The sequence below is a fragment of the Chiloscyllium punctatum genome, chromosome 30 (assembly GCF_047496795.1).
Source record: "Chiloscyllium punctatum isolate Juve2018m chromosome 30, sChiPun1.3, whole genome shotgun sequence".
Taxonomy (NCBI): domain Eukaryota; kingdom Metazoa; phylum Chordata; class Chondrichthyes; order Orectolobiformes; family Hemiscylliidae; genus Chiloscyllium; species Chiloscyllium punctatum.
Genome location: NC_092768.1, coordinates 30,778,616 through 30,796,267, shown reverse-complemented (window position 1 = coordinate 30,796,267; position 17,652 = coordinate 30,778,616). Strand labels below are relative to the sequence as shown.

The 17,652-nt window shown below is 52.4% G+C and overlaps 1 protein-coding gene across 1 annotated transcript in view; it reads left to right on the top strand.

Annotated features, from left to right (window-relative positions):
* LOC140455381 (gamma-aminobutyric acid type B receptor subunit 1-like) overlaps positions 1-17,075 on the top strand; it is a 303,305-nt gene extending 286,230 nt beyond the window's left edge. Inside the window, exons 7-10 of the mRNA XM_072550186.1 lie at positions 2,162-2,296; positions 10,558-10,728; positions 14,244-14,345; positions 16,949-17,075. Of these exons, the coding sequence (XP_072406287.1) occupies positions 2,162-2,296; positions 10,558-10,728; positions 14,244-14,345; positions 16,949-17,020 (480 nt within the window). The 3' untranslated portion in view covers positions 17,021-17,075. The remainder of the gene's footprint in view (positions 1-2,161; positions 2,297-10,557; positions 10,729-14,243; positions 14,346-16,948) is intronic.
* The last annotated feature ends 577 nt before the right edge of the window (positions 17,076-17,652 follow it).

Below are 17,652 nucleotides of genomic sequence, written 5' to 3'. Positions count from 1 at the left end.
ACATGAAAACAGCACATTCATCAACCAGCCTCCTGGGAACTTGCCGACTGACTTTAATGGATTCCTCTCGCCTTCCTTTCGGAACGCCGCTCTTTATGTTTTAACCCTTCACTTCCCACTTGGGTCTTCCCCTCGCTGTGGGCAGAAGCGGCAGATCGTTTAAGGGGGAGTGGGGAGATGGCAAAGGGGTTTCCTCTCCGCGAATGGCTGGGCGGGGGGGGGGGGGGCGTAGGGAATGTGGCAAACCCATCTGGTCAGCAGACAAGACAAACGGTCGTGGAGACTTCACCAAAGCTACATTTTTAAGAATTACGTTCACAGGATGTGGGACTTACTACATGGAGTAGGCTGTCCCTAGTCACCCAGTGGGGGGTGGAGGGTCACCCACATTGCTGTGGGGTTGGGAGTCATATATCAATCAGACCGGGCAAGGGTGGCAGGTTCTGTCGTGAAAGGACCAAACGTTTCTTGTTTTTGGCCAAACAGTTGTCCTTGATTAATTCCAGGCACCTCATATTTCACCAACCGCCCTGCCAGGATTTGAACCCAGGTGCCCCAGAACATTAGCTGGGTCTCGAGGTGAACAACCTGGTGATAGTGCCACCAGGCCGGTGACTCTGCTTCAGTGCAAGGGAGGTGTGAATTGTGGCCTTGCAAATCCCCAGGGGATTCCGATAGAATAAGTGAAAAGAGACCGCTTCCACAGCCAGAAGGTTCGATAACACGGGGTCAAGAAAATTGGCTGGAAAGCCAGAGCTGAGGGGGTTGGGGAGGGGGGGTCGCTGGGATGGGGGTGGGGGTGGGGGGGGGGGGGGGGGGGGAGGGGTGAAGGAGTCTATTTTTAATACAACAAGTTATGAGATTGCCCTGCTCAAAAAGACACCGTGAACAGGCTCGAAGGGCAGAATGGCCTACTCCTACATCTATTGTCTATTGTCTATGAGAGGTGGCATAGTCAACTCTTGAGTACAGATTTCCCTTATTCACTTGCGCAGAGAGAAAGAGAGAGAAAACGACCCTTACATAATAACCCTCCCGTCCCCAACCGCCCCCTTTCCCCCCCGCTTCCAAATGTACCAATGCACCATGCAGACGACTGAGTGCAATTTGGATGTTCTCGGTGCTGGCTTGTGCACAGCAAGATCCCACAAGGAGACAGAGGGCAAAATAACGAGCGAGCGAGGGAACTCCCTCTTCCCCCACCAACCCTTCTTGGAAAATGTGCATCCTTTTACAAGACTTAGGTTCAACTGTCACGTGTACCCAAACGCAAGAGCACGGTGAAAAGCATACAATGTCACCACCCACGTGGCGCCATCTTGGGTACAAAGTACCTGGGCACAAAATCCTTCAGTTACAGACGTTTGTAAGTGACCCCATAATTGGAGGTGTAATGGACAGCAAAGAAGGTTACCTCAGATTACAATGGGATCTGGACCAGATGGGCCAATGGGCTGAGAAGCAGCAGATGGAGCTTAATTTAGATAAAAGCAAGGTGCTGCATTTTGGAAAAGCAGGACTTATACACTTAATGATAAGGTCTTAGGGAATGTTTGCTGAACAAAGAGACCTTGGAGTGCAGGTTCATAGCTCCTTGAAAGTGGAGTCGCAGGTAGATAGGATAGTGAAGGCGGCGTTTGGTATGCTTTCCTTTATTGGTCAGAGTATTGAGTACAGGAGTTGGGAGGTCATGTTGTGGCTGTACAGGACATTGGTCTCTGATACCACCCTTTTCTGATTCAGACGTGTCTGTTTCCGTGCTGTACATCTCTATGACAGGGAGAAAAATAAAGTAAAAGTATCAGGCCCACTCGATTAGGGTTGAGTGTGTCTGATCCGCTGGAAAGCGCCTCTGCCAGTGTAGCACCCCCTCTGCGCTGAATCCATTATATCTCCCCCTCCCCCCCACTTACAAGTCTCTGAGACCACCCTTTTCTGATTCAGACGTGTGAGAGCTTACCCACTGTGCCATGACTGACAAAAACCACCTGTTGGACGTGCATGATGATTGTGCCAACTTGTGCTGCACCCCCCCCTGTGTCACCAGCCGGGGCCTGTGTGTTGTAGCAATCCCTCGCCTGTCCCTCACGTGGCGATTAAGCTCCAGGTCGCCTGGAGCGGGCTCCCTTCGCTGGCTGACTGGTTGTGCTTGTGTTTGCAGTGTGACCCTGGGAAGTCCACCAAGTACCTGTACGAGCTGCTCTACAACGAGCCCATGAAGATTGTCCTCGTGCCCGGCTGCAGTGGAGTCTCTACCCTGGTTGCTGAAGCAGCCCGGATGTGGAATCTGATTGTGGTGAGTAACATGGCTCAGGCGCCAATAAGACCCTTTTCTGTCTGTGTCTCTCTCTTCCACCCCCCGCCGCCCCCGTCTCTCTACCTGCCCTCTCTCCTCTGTATCTCTTTTTGACATGCGATCCAATTCAGACTTGCTCCAACTCCACTGACCCAATCCATTTCCATCTCATTCTGTCTGTTTTTGTTCAGTTGTCTCTCTCCTCTTGCCTTCATCTCCTGTTCCTATTTCTCTCTTGGCTTTCTCTGTCTCTTATCTCTGTACCTCTGACTGCGTCTCTCTCTCTCTCTCTCTCTCTCTCTCTCTCACTGTTGCTCCCACTTTCTAACTCAGTGGGTGAGCCCTGCTGCCTCACGGCACCAGGGACCCAGGTTTGATTCCAGCCCTCGGGTGACTGTCTGGGTGGAGTTTGCACGTTCTCCCCCCGTGTCTGCGTGGGGGTTTCCTCCGGGTGCTCCGGTTTCCTCCCACAATCTAAGGATGTACAGGTTAGGGTGGATTGGCCATGCTAAATTATCCCATAGTGTTCAGGGATGTGTAGGTTAGGGTGGATTGGCCGTGCTAAATTATCCCATAGTGTTCAGGGATGTGTAGGTTAGGGTGGATTGGCCGTGCTAAATTATCCCATAGTGTTCAGGGATGTGTAGGTTAGGGTGGATTGGCCGTGCTAAATTATCCCATAGTGTTCAGGGATGTGTAGGTTAGGTGCATAAGTCAGGGGTAAACGTAGAATAATAGGGGAGTGGGTCTGGGTGGGTTACTGTTCGGAGGGGTCAGTGTGACCTTGTTTCCACACTGTAGGGATGCCATGATATCCTATGATTCTATTTCCTTTCTCTCTGTCCCAACCCCTCTGCTTTATTGTCCCTATCTGTTCCTCTTCCATTATACCTCACTGTCTCTCTCCTTCTCTACATGTCTCTTCTCTCTCCCTGTCCCAATCCCTCCACCGTTCCTTTCACTCTTTCATTGTACCTCACCGTCTCTCTCTCTCTCTCTCTTTCTGTGTTCATGTTTCTCTGTGTGTCCATCTGTCTCGCCATCTTTGATCATCGGGAGGGTTGGTTGTAGTGAGATGATGAACTGTAACTGAACTCTCCCACATGAGCAGAAGGGATTTGTGTCGGATGTCTGATTTGTACGCTGCCTGACAGCACATCGAAACGAGTCACATGGTACTCGCAGTTGTCTGCTTTTCCCCGGGCGGTTGGGCAGAGAGGTCAGGCCAGCTCACTCTGGAATCACGCAGCCTGAGATGTAAACTTTTCGCAGAGCGGGCCCACTGAGTCCAAGCTGAAGGACCATCTCTCCCTGACCCCACACCCCTTACCCTATCACCCTGCAATTCCCATGGCTAACCCACGCATCCCTGTGACAAGATGGGACAGCTTAGCCTGACCGGTCCATCTTCAGACTGTGGGAGGAAACCGGAGCACCCTGAGGAAACCCACGCAGACACGGGGAGAACGTGCAAACTCCACCCAGTCAGACGCAGTCACAGTCCAGATCTTAAAATAAGAATGTGAAGGATGCCCATCCCCCCTCCCAGTGGATTACACATTGGCCTTTAACATCCTGTTGTGAGTGGTGCTGTGGGAGTGCCATCAGCTCTTGACTCTTAGAATATAGAACATTCTAGCGCAGTGCCGGCCTTTCACCCCTCGATGTTGTGCCGCCCTGCGGAACCAATCTGAAGCCCATCTATCCTACACTATTCCATTTCCATCCATTTGTGGATCCAATGACCATTTAAATGCCCTTAATGTTCACGAGTCTACTACTGTTACAGGCAGTGCGTTCCACACCCCTACATCTCTCTGAGTAAAGAACCTACCTCTGACATCTGTCCTATATCTATCACCCCTCCATTTAAAGCTATGTCCCCTCCTGCTAGACATCACCATGCGAGGGAAAAAAGCTCTCCCTGTCCACCCTATCTAACCCTCTGATTATCTTATATGTCTCTATTTAGTTGCCTCTCAACCTTCTTCTCTCCAATGAAAACAGCCTCAGTTCCCTCAGCCTTTCCTCGTGAGACCTTCCCTCCATACCAGGCAACATCCTGGTAAATCTCCTCTGCACCCTTACCAATGCCTCCACGTCCTTCCTATAATGTGGTGACCAGAACTGTACGCAATACTCCAAGTGGTCTTCACCACCAGCACCCTTCGCCCCCCACCCTCTCCACCCACCGCCATCCTAACGTGCAGCAAGCCCAATGACCCTGTCCTGGTTAAACAGCGCCTTCCAATTCCCTCCATGGCTTCGCCCCTCTCCCTACCACTGCCAACCCCTCCAACCCTCTGCCTCCCTCTAGTTCTGCCTCCTTTGCCCAGCCCCAAGCCGCACTCGGAGGCAGTACCTCCAGTTCCCCTCAGTACCCTCTCCACCCCACTATCCTCCTCCAACCCCCCTGTAAAACCGACCCCTCTTGGCACAAGAATTTGGTTATTTCTCCAAATGCCTCCCTGTGAGGCCACGTGTCTGAATTTGCCTGATGGTGTCGGGCATGTTGCTCCGTCGAAGGCGCTATATCAATGCGAGGGATCGGTTAGTTCAGTTGACTGGATGGCCGGTTTGTAATCCAGAGCAACGCCAGCGACGTGGGTTCAATCCCCACAGCTGCCTGCGGTTATCATCGAAGGTGCCACCTTGTCATCCTCTCTCCCCTTGCCTGAGGCACAGTGACCCTCAGGTTAAACCAATCACTATGTGGTCCTCTCAGACTCCGTTGACTTTGCTTTGCCAAGGGGCTGTCCTACTTGATCCTGCAGGTTGAAATAAAATAAAGGTGTCGTATCCCAGCAACATGATCAATAAACGCAAGGTCCCTTGATAAATATGAACAGGGATTGTTCCTGCTGTTAATTGGAAAGGATTTCTCCATTAATCTCCACTGGGGAGATACACACACACATACAGACACGCTCATACACACACACACACACTCTCACACATACACACACACACACACACACATACAGACATGCTCATACACACACACACACTCTCACACATACACACACACATACAGACACGCTCATACACACACACACATACACACACACACACACACACACACACATACAGACACGCTCATGCACACACACACACATACAGACACGCTCATACACACACACACACTCTCACACATACACACACACACACACACACATACAGACACACTCATGCACACACACACACATACAGACACGCTCATACACACACACACACACTCACACATACACACACACACACACACACACACACACACACTCATGCACACACACACACATACAGACACGCTCATACACACACACACACTCTCACACATACACACACACACACACATACAGACACGCTCATACACACACACACACACATACACACACACACATACAGACACGCTCATGCACACACACACACATACAGACACGCTCATACACACACACACACTCTCACATATACACACACACACACACACACATACAGACACACTCATGCACACACACACACATACAGACACGCTCATACACACACACACACACTCTCACACATATACACACACACACATACAGACACGCTCATACACACACACACACACTCTCACACATACACACACACATACAGACACACTCATACACACACACACACATACAGACACGCTCATGCACACACACACACATACAGACACGCTCATGCACACACACACACTCTCTCACACGTACAGACACACACACACACACGCACTCTCTCACACACACATACAGACACTCTCTCTCTCTCTCTCACACACACATACAGACACTCTCTCTCTCTCTCGCACACACACATACAGACACTCTCTCTCTCTCTCACACACACACATACACACATACAGACACACTCACACACACAGACTCTCTCTCTCACACACACACACATGCAGACACTCTCTCTCTCTCTCTCACACACACACATACACACATACAGACACACTCTCACACATACACATACAGACACACACACATACAGATACTCTGTCTCTCACACACACATACAGACACAGTCACACAAATACAGATTCACACACAGACACACATACAGACACTCTCTCTTTCAGACACACACATACAGACACACTCTCTCACACATATACAGACACACACACAGACTCACTCACTCACACAGACACACTCACACACTCTCTCTCACACACACTCTCTCTCAGACACACACACATTCACACTCCCTCTCTCACACACACACACACAGACTCTCTCTCTCACTCACTCACACACACTCTCTGTCCGTCACACACACACTCTCTCTCTCTCACTCACTCACACACACACAGACACACACACACCATGGAACCAGTTGTACGTGAATGCAGGTTGACCCTTGACCTTGTTGTCAAAATTGTGATGGAAGTCTCCGCTGGGATTTGTGACAGGATAAACTCCTCGTTTCTTCTCTGTGCTCGCTGGCTGTCAGTTGTCATTAACTCCACGTCTGGCCACCAGAGCTGAATCTGTGATTGGTTTCCTCTTTAACTTCACCTGTCCTTTTGCCTGCATCATTTGAGACAAAAATAAATTGGGTTGTTTTCTGTTTGTCTCATCCTGAGGAAGGATAATGAAGTGAAGTGGAAGAGGGGCTGCAAGAGGTGGACAGCCCTGAGGGTGAGGGAGATGAGGGAGTTGGGGAGTAGCAATATACAGGTGATGCGGTGGCTCAGGGGTTAGCACTGCTGCCTTGCAGCGCCAGGGACCAGGGTTCGATTCCAGCCTCAGGCAACTGTGTGGAGTTTGCACATTTTCCCCGTGTCTGCGTGGGTTTCCTCCGGGTGCTCCGGTTTCCTCCCACAGTCACAAAGATGTGTAGGTTAGGGTGGGATTGGCTGTAGTAAATTGCATGTAGTGTCCAACAATGTGTAGGTGAGCTGGGTTAGACGTGGTAAATGTGGGGTTACGGGCATGGGGTGGGTGGGTGTTGGATACTCTTAAGGGGGTCACCATGGACTTGACGCACTATCAGGGTTCTATGTGTGTGCTTTCAACTCGCAAAGAGATGTTAGGTGAAATGCCCAAAGGTTTAGGCAAAGGGGTGACTTGAAGCAGTATCCTGAAAGGGACAGTGTTGAGGCAGAGGGAGAACTCCACAGCTTGAGGCAATTGACGCCTCAAATAGTGGAGCCACCTTTTAAAAAAACGTGTCCATCGAATCTGGTCATCACCAGCTAGGCCAGGATTTATTGCCCATCGCCGTGGGTCTGGAGTCATGTGTAAATATTCCCTCACTAAAGGGCATCCAATCCCTACAGTGTGGAATCAGGCCGTTTGGCCCGTGGAGTCCCGACTGACCCTCCAAAGGGCATACCACCCAGACTCACCCTATACCTGTAACCCTGCATTTCCCATGGCCAATCCACCCAGTCTTTGGACTGTGGGAAGAAACTGGAGCATCCAGAGGAAACCCGCGCAGACACGGGGCAGAGACTGTGAGGGCAAACAGGGGGGAGAGAGAGAGAGAGAGAGAGAGAGCTAAACACAAGGAAAGACAGAAAATGGGGCAGGGACATAAAAAAAAGGACCTGGAGAGGTGGAGAGAGAGAGAGAGATCAGAGAAAGAATAGTGAGAGGAACAGAGAGTGAGGGAGAGAGTGAAGAGGCTGAGAGAGAGAGAGAGAGAGAGAGAGAAGCAGTCAGAGGGAAAAAGCAGAAGAGGGGCTCGGAGGGAAAATGGGGAGGAGAGGGGAGATGGAGAGAGGCAGGCAGCGTGACACACAGAGAGATGTGCTGAGTACGGAGAGGGAGCAGAGAGAAAATGAATGAGAGAGAGAGAGAGAGAGTGGACGTCTCATTGGCTGTGTCAGGTTTGTCCCTGTTTGAAGCCAGGCCCGTGACTGGAGTAAAGAGGGAGTCCTTCGAGCCGATCAGGGGTCACTGTGCTGTCCAGTCTGCACACAGTCCACTGGGCCCTCGACCCTTAGATGCAGCGTTGCTCGGTAACACTGGGCAGCCATTCGGGTGCTGTATGGCTGGGAGAAGCTAGGATTGCCTCCACCTGCTACAGTGTGGCCCTGGTCAACTGCAGAGGGGGGGGGGGGGAAGGGGGGCTAAACCGTGTGAAATGAATGACCCTCCTGCCCTCTCACAAGCGTCCAGTCCCCTGGGGTCTGAGCCAACAACAAGAACACCCTGCATTTACGTAGCACCTTTCAAGGCAGCAGAGACCCCCCCCCCAAAAGGTCTTCTGCCTTGACAAATCATCGAACAATGTTTAATGCTGGGTTGGCCATTCTCCCCCACCCCCGCAAAGGATTATGGGACAGGTGACTTAAAAGCTTGACCAAGAGTGAGCGAATCGAACACGGCAGAGAGCTAGGAGGCTGAAGCCAATGACTGCCACCAGGAGAGGGATTGGGATCGGGTATGCCCGGAGAGGTTAGTATCGGAGGATTGCGGATTTCTCGGAGAGGCGTGTGGGGCTGGGGCAGGAGGGGAGGGGATTTACGGAGATTGGGAAAGGGGGGATGGGGGGGGGGGGGGAGGCCAGGGCGGGATTAGCAAATCGAGCGCGAGTTTACCAAACCTGAGATGTTGCAAGGCTGGAAACCAGTGTAGACCGACAAGCACGAGTTTGGGGGGGTGGGGGGGGGAACGTGATGGGGATTGAGCAAACGGGACTTGGCACCAGCTACACGCATTTGAACATTCAGCCCCTCCAATTGACTCTTGACACCCCATATGCCACTTACCTTCTCTTGTGGTCAAGAATCAATCTAACTCTAAAAGTATTCTCTGGCAGAGAGAGAGAGAGAGAGAGAGTTCCACATACAGGTCCCTTTGAAAAGGACACAATCTCTTTATTTTGTTTTAAAGGGGAGGTAACTTATTGTAAAACTAGTTATATCGAGAGGATGGATAGGCTGGGAGTTTTCTTCCTTGGTGAGTAGGTGGTTCAGGGTCGACCTTAAAAGAGGTCTATAAAATCATGAGGGGCATGGATAATGTGAACAGCAAAAACTCTTCTCCCGAAGGTGGGGAGTTCAAAGCGAGAGGCATATTTTTAGTGTGAAAGGGAAAAGATTTAAGCGGGAAGCAACTTTTTTGCACGGAGGATGGTCTGTGTGTGGAATGAGCTTCCAAAGGTAGTGCTGGATACCAGTACAGTCACAACGTTTAAAAGACCTTTGGACAGGTGACACGATAGGAAGGGTTGAGGGGGACAAAGTGGGGAGTGCAGGTGCTGCAGAGGTCAGAGTCAAAACGTGTGGGGGCGCTGGAAAAGCACAGCCGGTCAGGCAGCATCCGAGGGGCAGGAGAGTCAACGTTTCGGGGCATAAGATGACATTCCTGATGAAAGGCTTATGCTTGAAATGTTGAAGTTCCTGCCCCTCGGATGATGCCTGACAGGCTGTGCTTTTCCAGCGCCCCCACACTTTCTCTCTCATGCACTTACACATACACTCACACACATACACTCTCACACAGACACTCATAACCCCCCCCCACATGTGCACACACATGCACACACACATGCACACGCGCACACATATGCATACAAACATACGCAAGTTTGTGTGATGAATCTGTACTTGCAGAATTACACTTTACTTTGCTCAAAAAACTGCATGAATCCATGTAAGGTTCTGTCAATCTTTTTTTTCAGATGAGTCTCAGGTCTGACCATTGTGGCACAGACAGTCTCACAGAGGGTAGCTCACACCTTCAGTGCACTATCTGGGCCGATGTGATACCAATTGTTAAAGTTCACTTGAGAACCTAACTTCAGAGAGGTTTTGCGACTTACATGTGAAAGAACTGAAACCAACATGGTCATTCTAAAAGATGAGAGACTTCACAAACTATCCAGGTCTTTTTCAATATATAATTCCAGTTACATCACGCTGCAAACTTTTGCTATAAATTCAGTGCCTCACGATGTTATACTCCACAACCACCTGGTGAAGGAGCAGTGCTCCGAAAGCTAGTGCTTCCGGGTAAACCTGGTGACTATAACCTGGTGTTTTATGATCTTTAACTTTGTATACTTTTTGAAGGTTGAGAGAGAGAGTTTAAGGGCCAAGCCTGGGCAAGGGGGACTGGTTTAGTTTGGGTGTCACGGTCAGCATGGAGTGGTTGGGCCGAAGGGTCTGTTTCCGTGATGGATGACCCTGGTGAAGGTTGGCACTTGGGTCGCTCAGTCTCAGTGCGTCACCGAGTGCGCCTGTGACCGTCTGCTCTGCTTCTCTCTCTCTCTCCCTCTCCCTGCAGCTCTCGTACGGTTCCAGCTCTCCGGCTCTCTCCAACCGCCAACGCTTCCCCACCTTCTTCCGGACCCACCCGTCCGCCACCCTCCACAACCCCACCCGGGTCAAGCTCTTCAAGAGGTGGGGCTGGACGAAGATCGCCACCATTCAACAGACCACAGAAGTCTTCACCTCGGTAAGGCCACCATGGTGGTGGTGATGGTGATGGTGGTGCCCAGGGAGCTCTACCACCAGCACCGAGGGCAGGAGTGGCATCAAAAACGGCCAGGGAGGGAGTGAGGACTGTGGGTGCTGGAGAGTGGAGTGGTGGGGAAAGCCGTGGGTGGGGTGGGGTGTGGAAAACCGTGGGTGGGGTGTGGTGGGGAAAACCGTGGGTGGGGTGTGGTGGGGAAAACCGTGGGTGGGGTGGGGTGGGGAAAACCGTGGGTGGGGTGTGGTGGGGAAAGCCGTGGGTGGGGTGGGGTGGGGAAAGCCGTGGGTGGGGTGTGGTGGGGTGTGGAAAGCCGTGGGTGGGGTGGGGAAAGCCGTGGGTGGGGTGGGGTGTGGTGGGGAAAGCCGTGGGTGGGGTGGGGTGGGGAAAACCGTGGGTGGGGTGAGGTGTGGTGTGGAAAGCCGTGGGTGGGGTGGGGTGGGACGGGGAAAGCCGTGGGTGGGGTGGGGTGTGGTGGGGAAAGCCGTGGGTGGGGTGTGGTGTGGTGGGGAAAGCCGTGGGTGGGGTGGGGTGGGGAAAGCCGTGGGTGGGGTGGGGTGTGGTGGGGAAAGCCGTGGGTGGGGTGGGGTGGGGAAAGCCGTGGGTGGGGTGGGGTGTGGTGGGGAAAGCCGTGGGTGGGGTGGGGTGTGGTGTGGAAAGCCGTGGGTGGGGTGGGGAAAGCCGTGGGTGGGGTGGGGTGTGGTGTGGAAAGCCGTGGGTGGGGTGGGGAAAGCCGTGGGTGGGGTGGGGTGGAGAAAACCCTGGAGGCATTGATGGTGTGCTTTAAATTCAGTCTCTGAGCGTGCCCTGCCCTGTGGAGAAGGCAGTGAGAGACTGTGGTGAATCACTCACCTCCTAGCTCTCCCACAGCCTGCCCCACCCACCTTCTCATTCATTCGCAGCACCTGGGTGTTGCTAATTATCACACGTCCCTAATTACCCTTGAGACGTGGGTGGTGGCGTTGAACCGTCTTCCAACAGCCCCCCCCCCCCTTGGCCTGGGTACACCCACAGTGTCACTGCGGAGGAGCTTCCAGGATCTTGACCCAGTGACGCTGAAGGAACAGCGATGGATTTCCAAGTCGGGGATGTTCCTGTGCACCCTTGTCCTTCTCGTTGGTGACCATCTCCCCTCCTGACTCCTTAAAGCCTGTCCACAAGACAGGAGCGGTGATGCGGTGCTCCCTACTTGTCTGGGCAAGCGCAGCTCCAACACCATCCTGGACAAAGTCACCCACTTGATTGACCACCCTGCGTATTTACCGATTTTGCCACGTGGGCAGCCATCGATAAGATGCACTGCTGTCGTGCACTCAACCTTCTCAGACTGCACCTTCCAAACCTGTGACCTCCCTCCCACCTGAGAAGGACAAGGGCAACAGACACATGGGAACACCAATTAATCTCCTGGTCCCTCGCCGTCCTGGCTTGGAAATGTATCGTCATCCCTTCACCGGTGAGTTCATCGAACTCCCCTCCCTTCACAATACGGACTGGAGTAGATTGAAAAGGCCCATCTTCACCAGGGCCATCAGCAATGGACAATTGAGGCTGGTGCAGTCAGTGACGCCCCCTGACAGAGTGAGGAAAGGAAATCATTGAGAAGATAATTTACAGTATTGTTGGGACACCCCTGCAGCTCGTGTTCCACCCAGTTGTAGAGAAACCACTCGTTACGTTGAAAGCTCTCCCTAGGTGGAGGTTTCTCTCTCTCTCTCTCTCTCTCTCTCTCTCTCTCTCACACACTCTGCAGCATTTCCAATTCACAGCAACAAAGGGTGTGTCTGAGAAAGACCCTCATTCGTCTTCCTGCTCAGTCTTTGGGCACCTCGTGTTCCAAAAGACCTTGAACCCTCTTCTTCCCGTGTTCGCAGCCTGGGTTCCCCACTCTTTAGGAAGGAGGTGAGAGTCCTTGAGAGAGAGAGAGAGAGAGAGAGAGACGCGCAGAGGGGACTCACCAGGACTGATCCACAGGGATGCGGGATTTTAGCTCAAAGGTTAGGTCAGGGAAGTTGGCCTGGTTTTCCCTGGAACCAAGGCGACTGGGGTGCGCAAGGTCATGAGCTAAGGCAGGCAAAGCAGAGCTGCTCCCATTGTACAAAGACCAGGAGGGGGTCAATTCCATGTTAAAGGTCATGGGCATTCAAAGGTAGATGCAGCCATGAGCTGGAATTCACTCGGCACGAGATGACGGAAGTCCAACGCAATGAAAATTGAAGATGGAATTCAGGGAACTAGACTTGGCAGGTTAGAGCAGTGTGGGAAAGGTTTTGTTTCTCTGCAGAGGACTAGGATGGACGCAGTGGGCCGAATGTCCTCCTCCTGAGCCATAATGGTCCCATGCCTCCACTCCATAGCCACTGCTGACCCCGTTTCTCCTTCCTACCTCCACGTCCTTGGCCCTGCATTTACCCACTGGGATTTGGGTGCCTCAGTCCTGGGTTGGTTATGGGATCACCGTCTCTCCCCTTCAGTGTTTCTATTATTCGCACTCAGCAACTTGTTCAAAATCTGGAGTGGAGTGGTGCTGGAAAAGCACAGCAGTTCAGGCAGCATCCGAGGAGCAGTAAAATTGACGTTTCGGGCAAAAGCCCTTCATCAGGAATACAGGCCAGCGCTGAGGAAGCAAATGTGGCTGTGATAGCGAGTTTGTTTCAGGACATGGTTGAAGAGCTTCAGGGCAGAGGAAATGACCTGGGAGTTGCAGTGGGAGAGGGACTCCCTGAGATTCTTGTAGAGTGAGGAGGAAAACTTCTTCAAGGCAGGCATCCTTGCAAGAGGATTCGCAGTCGGGTTAAAATCGACTAAGTAAAAACAATGACAGCAGATGCTGGAAACCAGATTCTGGATTAGTGGTGCTGGAAGAGCACAGCAGTTCAGGCAGCATCCAAGGAGCAGGAAAATCGACATTTCGGGCAAAAGCCCTTCATCAGGAATACAGGCCTTGTTCAGAATGCTGATCTCTCTCTCTCTCTCTCTCTCTCTGTCTGTCTCTCCCCCTCTCTCTCTCTCTCTCTCCCCCCCCCTCTCTCTCTCTCTCTCTCTCTGTCTGTCTCTCCCCCTCTCTCTCTCTCTCTCTCCCCCCCCCTCTCTCTCTCTCTCTCCCCCTGTCTCTCCGCCCCTCTCTCTCCCCCATCTCTCCCCCCCTCTCTCTGTCTCTCTCTCTCACTCTCTCTCTCTCTCCCCCGTCTCTCCCCCTCTCTCTCTCTCTCTCACTCTCTCTGTCTCTCTCTCCCCCTCCCTCTCTCTCTCTGTCTCTCTCTCTCTGTCTCCCCCCTCTCTCTCTCTCTCTCTCTCTCTCTCCCCACCGTCTCTCCCCCTCTCTCTCCCTCTCTCTCTCTCTCCCCCCGTCTCTCCCCCCCCCTCTCTCTCTGTCTCTCTCTCTCTCTCCCCCCTGTCTCTCTCTCCCCCCCCCCCCCTCTGTCTCCCCCTCTCTCTCTCGCTGTCTCTCTCTCTCTCTCTCTCTCCCCCCTTATCCCCCCTCTCTCTCCCTCCCCCAGACTCTGGATGATTTGGAGCAGCGGGTGAAGGAGGCAGGGATTGAGATCAGTGTGCGGCAGAGCTTCCTCACAGACCCAGGCGTCGCTGTCAAAAACCTCAAGGTAATCTCCGAGCAACCAGAATTCCTGGGCCGCGCTACGGACTCATCGCTGTCCTTGGGGATTAGTACCAGGCAGGGGCAGCTTGACACCAAAACGCACACACGACCTACGCCGTGCCAGACAGTGTTGTGGACTTGTTGGGCTGAAGGGCCTGTTTCCACACTATCGGGATTCTATTAAAAAAAAAGACAGGGAGTGAATCAGCCCCTATTACCATACAACATGGTCAACTCTTAACTGCTCCCTGCATTGGCCAAACAAGCCAATCAGTTCAAGGGCAATTAGGGACAGATAAGTCGACTCAGTGGTGAGCACTGCTGCCTCACAGCGCCAGGGACCCAGGTTCGATTCCACCCTCGGCAAATTTGCACCTTTATTAGATTAGATTACTTACAATGTGGAAACAGGCCCTTCGGCCCAACAAGTCCACACCGCCCCGCCGAAGCGCAACCCACCCATACCCCTACATCTACCCCTTACCTAACACTACAGGCAATTTAGCATGGCCAATTCACCTGACCTGCACGTTTTTCAACTGTGGGAGGAAACCGGAGCACCCGGAGGAAACCCACGCAGACACGGGGAGAATGTGCAAACACCACACAGACAGTCGCCCGAGGCTGGATTCGAACCTGGGTCCCTGGTGCTGTGAGGCAGCAGTGCTAACCACTGTGCTGCCGTGCTGCCCACTGCCACCGTGCTGCTCACCTTCTTCCCCGTGTCTGCATGGGTTCCCTCCAGGTGCTTCGGTTTCCTCCCACAGCCCAAAGATGTGCAGGTTAGGGTGGAATGGCCATGCTAAATTGTCCCAGAGGGTGTACGTGAGCTGACACTGAGATACACAATCTGTACATGAGAGGCATACACGGCTATGCAGTCAGGAGCCAGGTCAGGAATCACGGCCTACATTGCAGCTCCTGTCCTGGATTACCCCCCACCCCAATCCCCAACCCCTGAGCTCAGCACAGTCACCCCTTACAGCCCCAGACCTGGTTAATAGGCTGTGATATTAACCAGCCTATTAATATACTGAACTCAAAACATGAACTCCACAGACATTGTGAAACTGGCTTCTCCAGCACTTTTTGTTTTATTTTTTATTCCCAGCCTTGTTAGTACTTTACTTTATTCAAAAAACCATTCATCAATTTGTTAAGCAAATCTTGTACAGGGACGGACACTCAGATACACTGCACAGCGACTCACACTCTGTCACACCCTGTATACCGTACACGTACAGGGACGGACACTCGGATACACTGCACAGTGTCTCACACTCTGTCACTCGCTGTATACTGTACACGTACAGGGACGGACACTCGGATACACTGCACAGTGTCTCACACTCTGTCACTCCCTGTATACTGTACACGTACAGGGACGGACACTCGGATACACTGCACAGTGACTCACACTCTGTCACTCGCTGTATACTGTACACGTACAGGGACGGACCCTCGGATACACTGCACAGTGACTCACACTCTGTCACTCGCTGTATACTGTACACGTACAGGGACGGACCCTCGGATACACTGCACAGTGACTCACACTCTGTCACTCCCTGTATACTGTACACGTACAGGGACGGACACTCGGATACACTGCACAGTGACTCACACTCTGTCACTCCCTGTATACTGTACACGTACAGGGACGGACACTCGGATACACTGCACAGTGACTCACACTCTGTCACTCACTGTATACCGTACACGTACAGGGACGGACACTCGGATACACTGCACAGTGACTCACACTCTGTCACTCCCTGTATACCGTACACGTACAGGGACGGACACTCGGATACACCGCACAGTGACTCACACTCTGTCACTCCCTGTATACCGTACACGTACAGGGACGGACACTCGGATACACCGCACAGTGACTCACACTCTGTCACTCCCTGTATACCGTACACGTACAGGGACGGACACTCGGATACACCGCACAGTGACTCACACTCTGTCACTCCCTGTATACCGTACACGTACAGGGACGGACACTCGGATACACCGCACAGTGACTCACACTCTGTCACTCCCTGTATACCGTACACGTACAGGGACGGACACTCGGATACACCGCACAGTGACTCACACTCTGTCACTCCCTGTATACCGTACACGTACAGGGACGGACACTCGGATACACCGCACAGTGACTCACACTCTGTCACTCCCTGTATACCGTACACGTACAGGGACGGACACTCGGATACACCGCACAGTGACTCACACTCTGTCACTCCCTGTATACCGTACACGTACAGGGACGGACACTCGGATACACCGCACAGTGACTCACACTCTGTCACTCGCTGTATACCGTACACGTACAGGGACGGACACTCGGATACACTGCACAGTGACTCACACTCTGTCACTCGCTGTATACTGTACACGTACAGGGACGGACACTCGGATACACTGCACAGTGCCAGACAGAGTGAATCACTCCATTTTATCCGTACATAGTTTGCAGGCCAAAGCTGAGGAATCAGTCCTTCCTTCAGACCCTCAGGTGGGTTGTGGTGCGGGGCCAGCGGAAGACAAGGCTGGCTTTCGGACCTCATGTCACCCTTTTCTCCTTTTCGGCAGAGACAAGATGCCCGCATCATCGTCGGGCTGTTCTACGAGACCGAGGCGAGGAAAGTCTTCTGCGAGGTATGAGCTCAGCGGAAACAAGGACAAATAACTTGCAATTATACAGTGTTACCCCTCCCTTCCTTATGGTGCTTGTGGGTCCTGCAGGGAACATGGTGACCACTTTGTCAAAAAAAAATAAACTCCCACAAACAGCAATGTGATGATGACCAGAGAATCTGTTTCTGTCATGTTGGTTGAGGAATAGATCTTGGACGAGTCGTGGTAGTGAAGAAGGCAGTACCTTTATTGGTCAGTGCCTCGAGGTCATGCTGTGGCTGTACAGGACCTTGGTGTGGCCACATTGGGAATACTACCTACAGTTCTCTTCTCCCTGCTATAGGAAAGATGTTTGTGAAACCTGAAAGGGTTCCGAAAAGATTTGCAAGGATGTTGCCAGGGTTGGAGGGTTTCAGCTACAGGGAGCAGCAGTTGTTTTCCCTGGAGCGTTGGAGGCTGAGGGGTGACCTTGTCGAGGTTTATAAAATCATGAGGGGCATGGATAAGACAAAATCGACAAGGTCTTTTCCCTGGGATGGGGGAGTCCAGAACTAGAGGGCATAGGTTTAGGGTGAGAGGGGAAAGGTATTAAAGAGACCTGAGGGGCAGCTCTTTCACACAGAGGGTGGTGTGTGTATGGAATGAGCTGCCAGAGGATG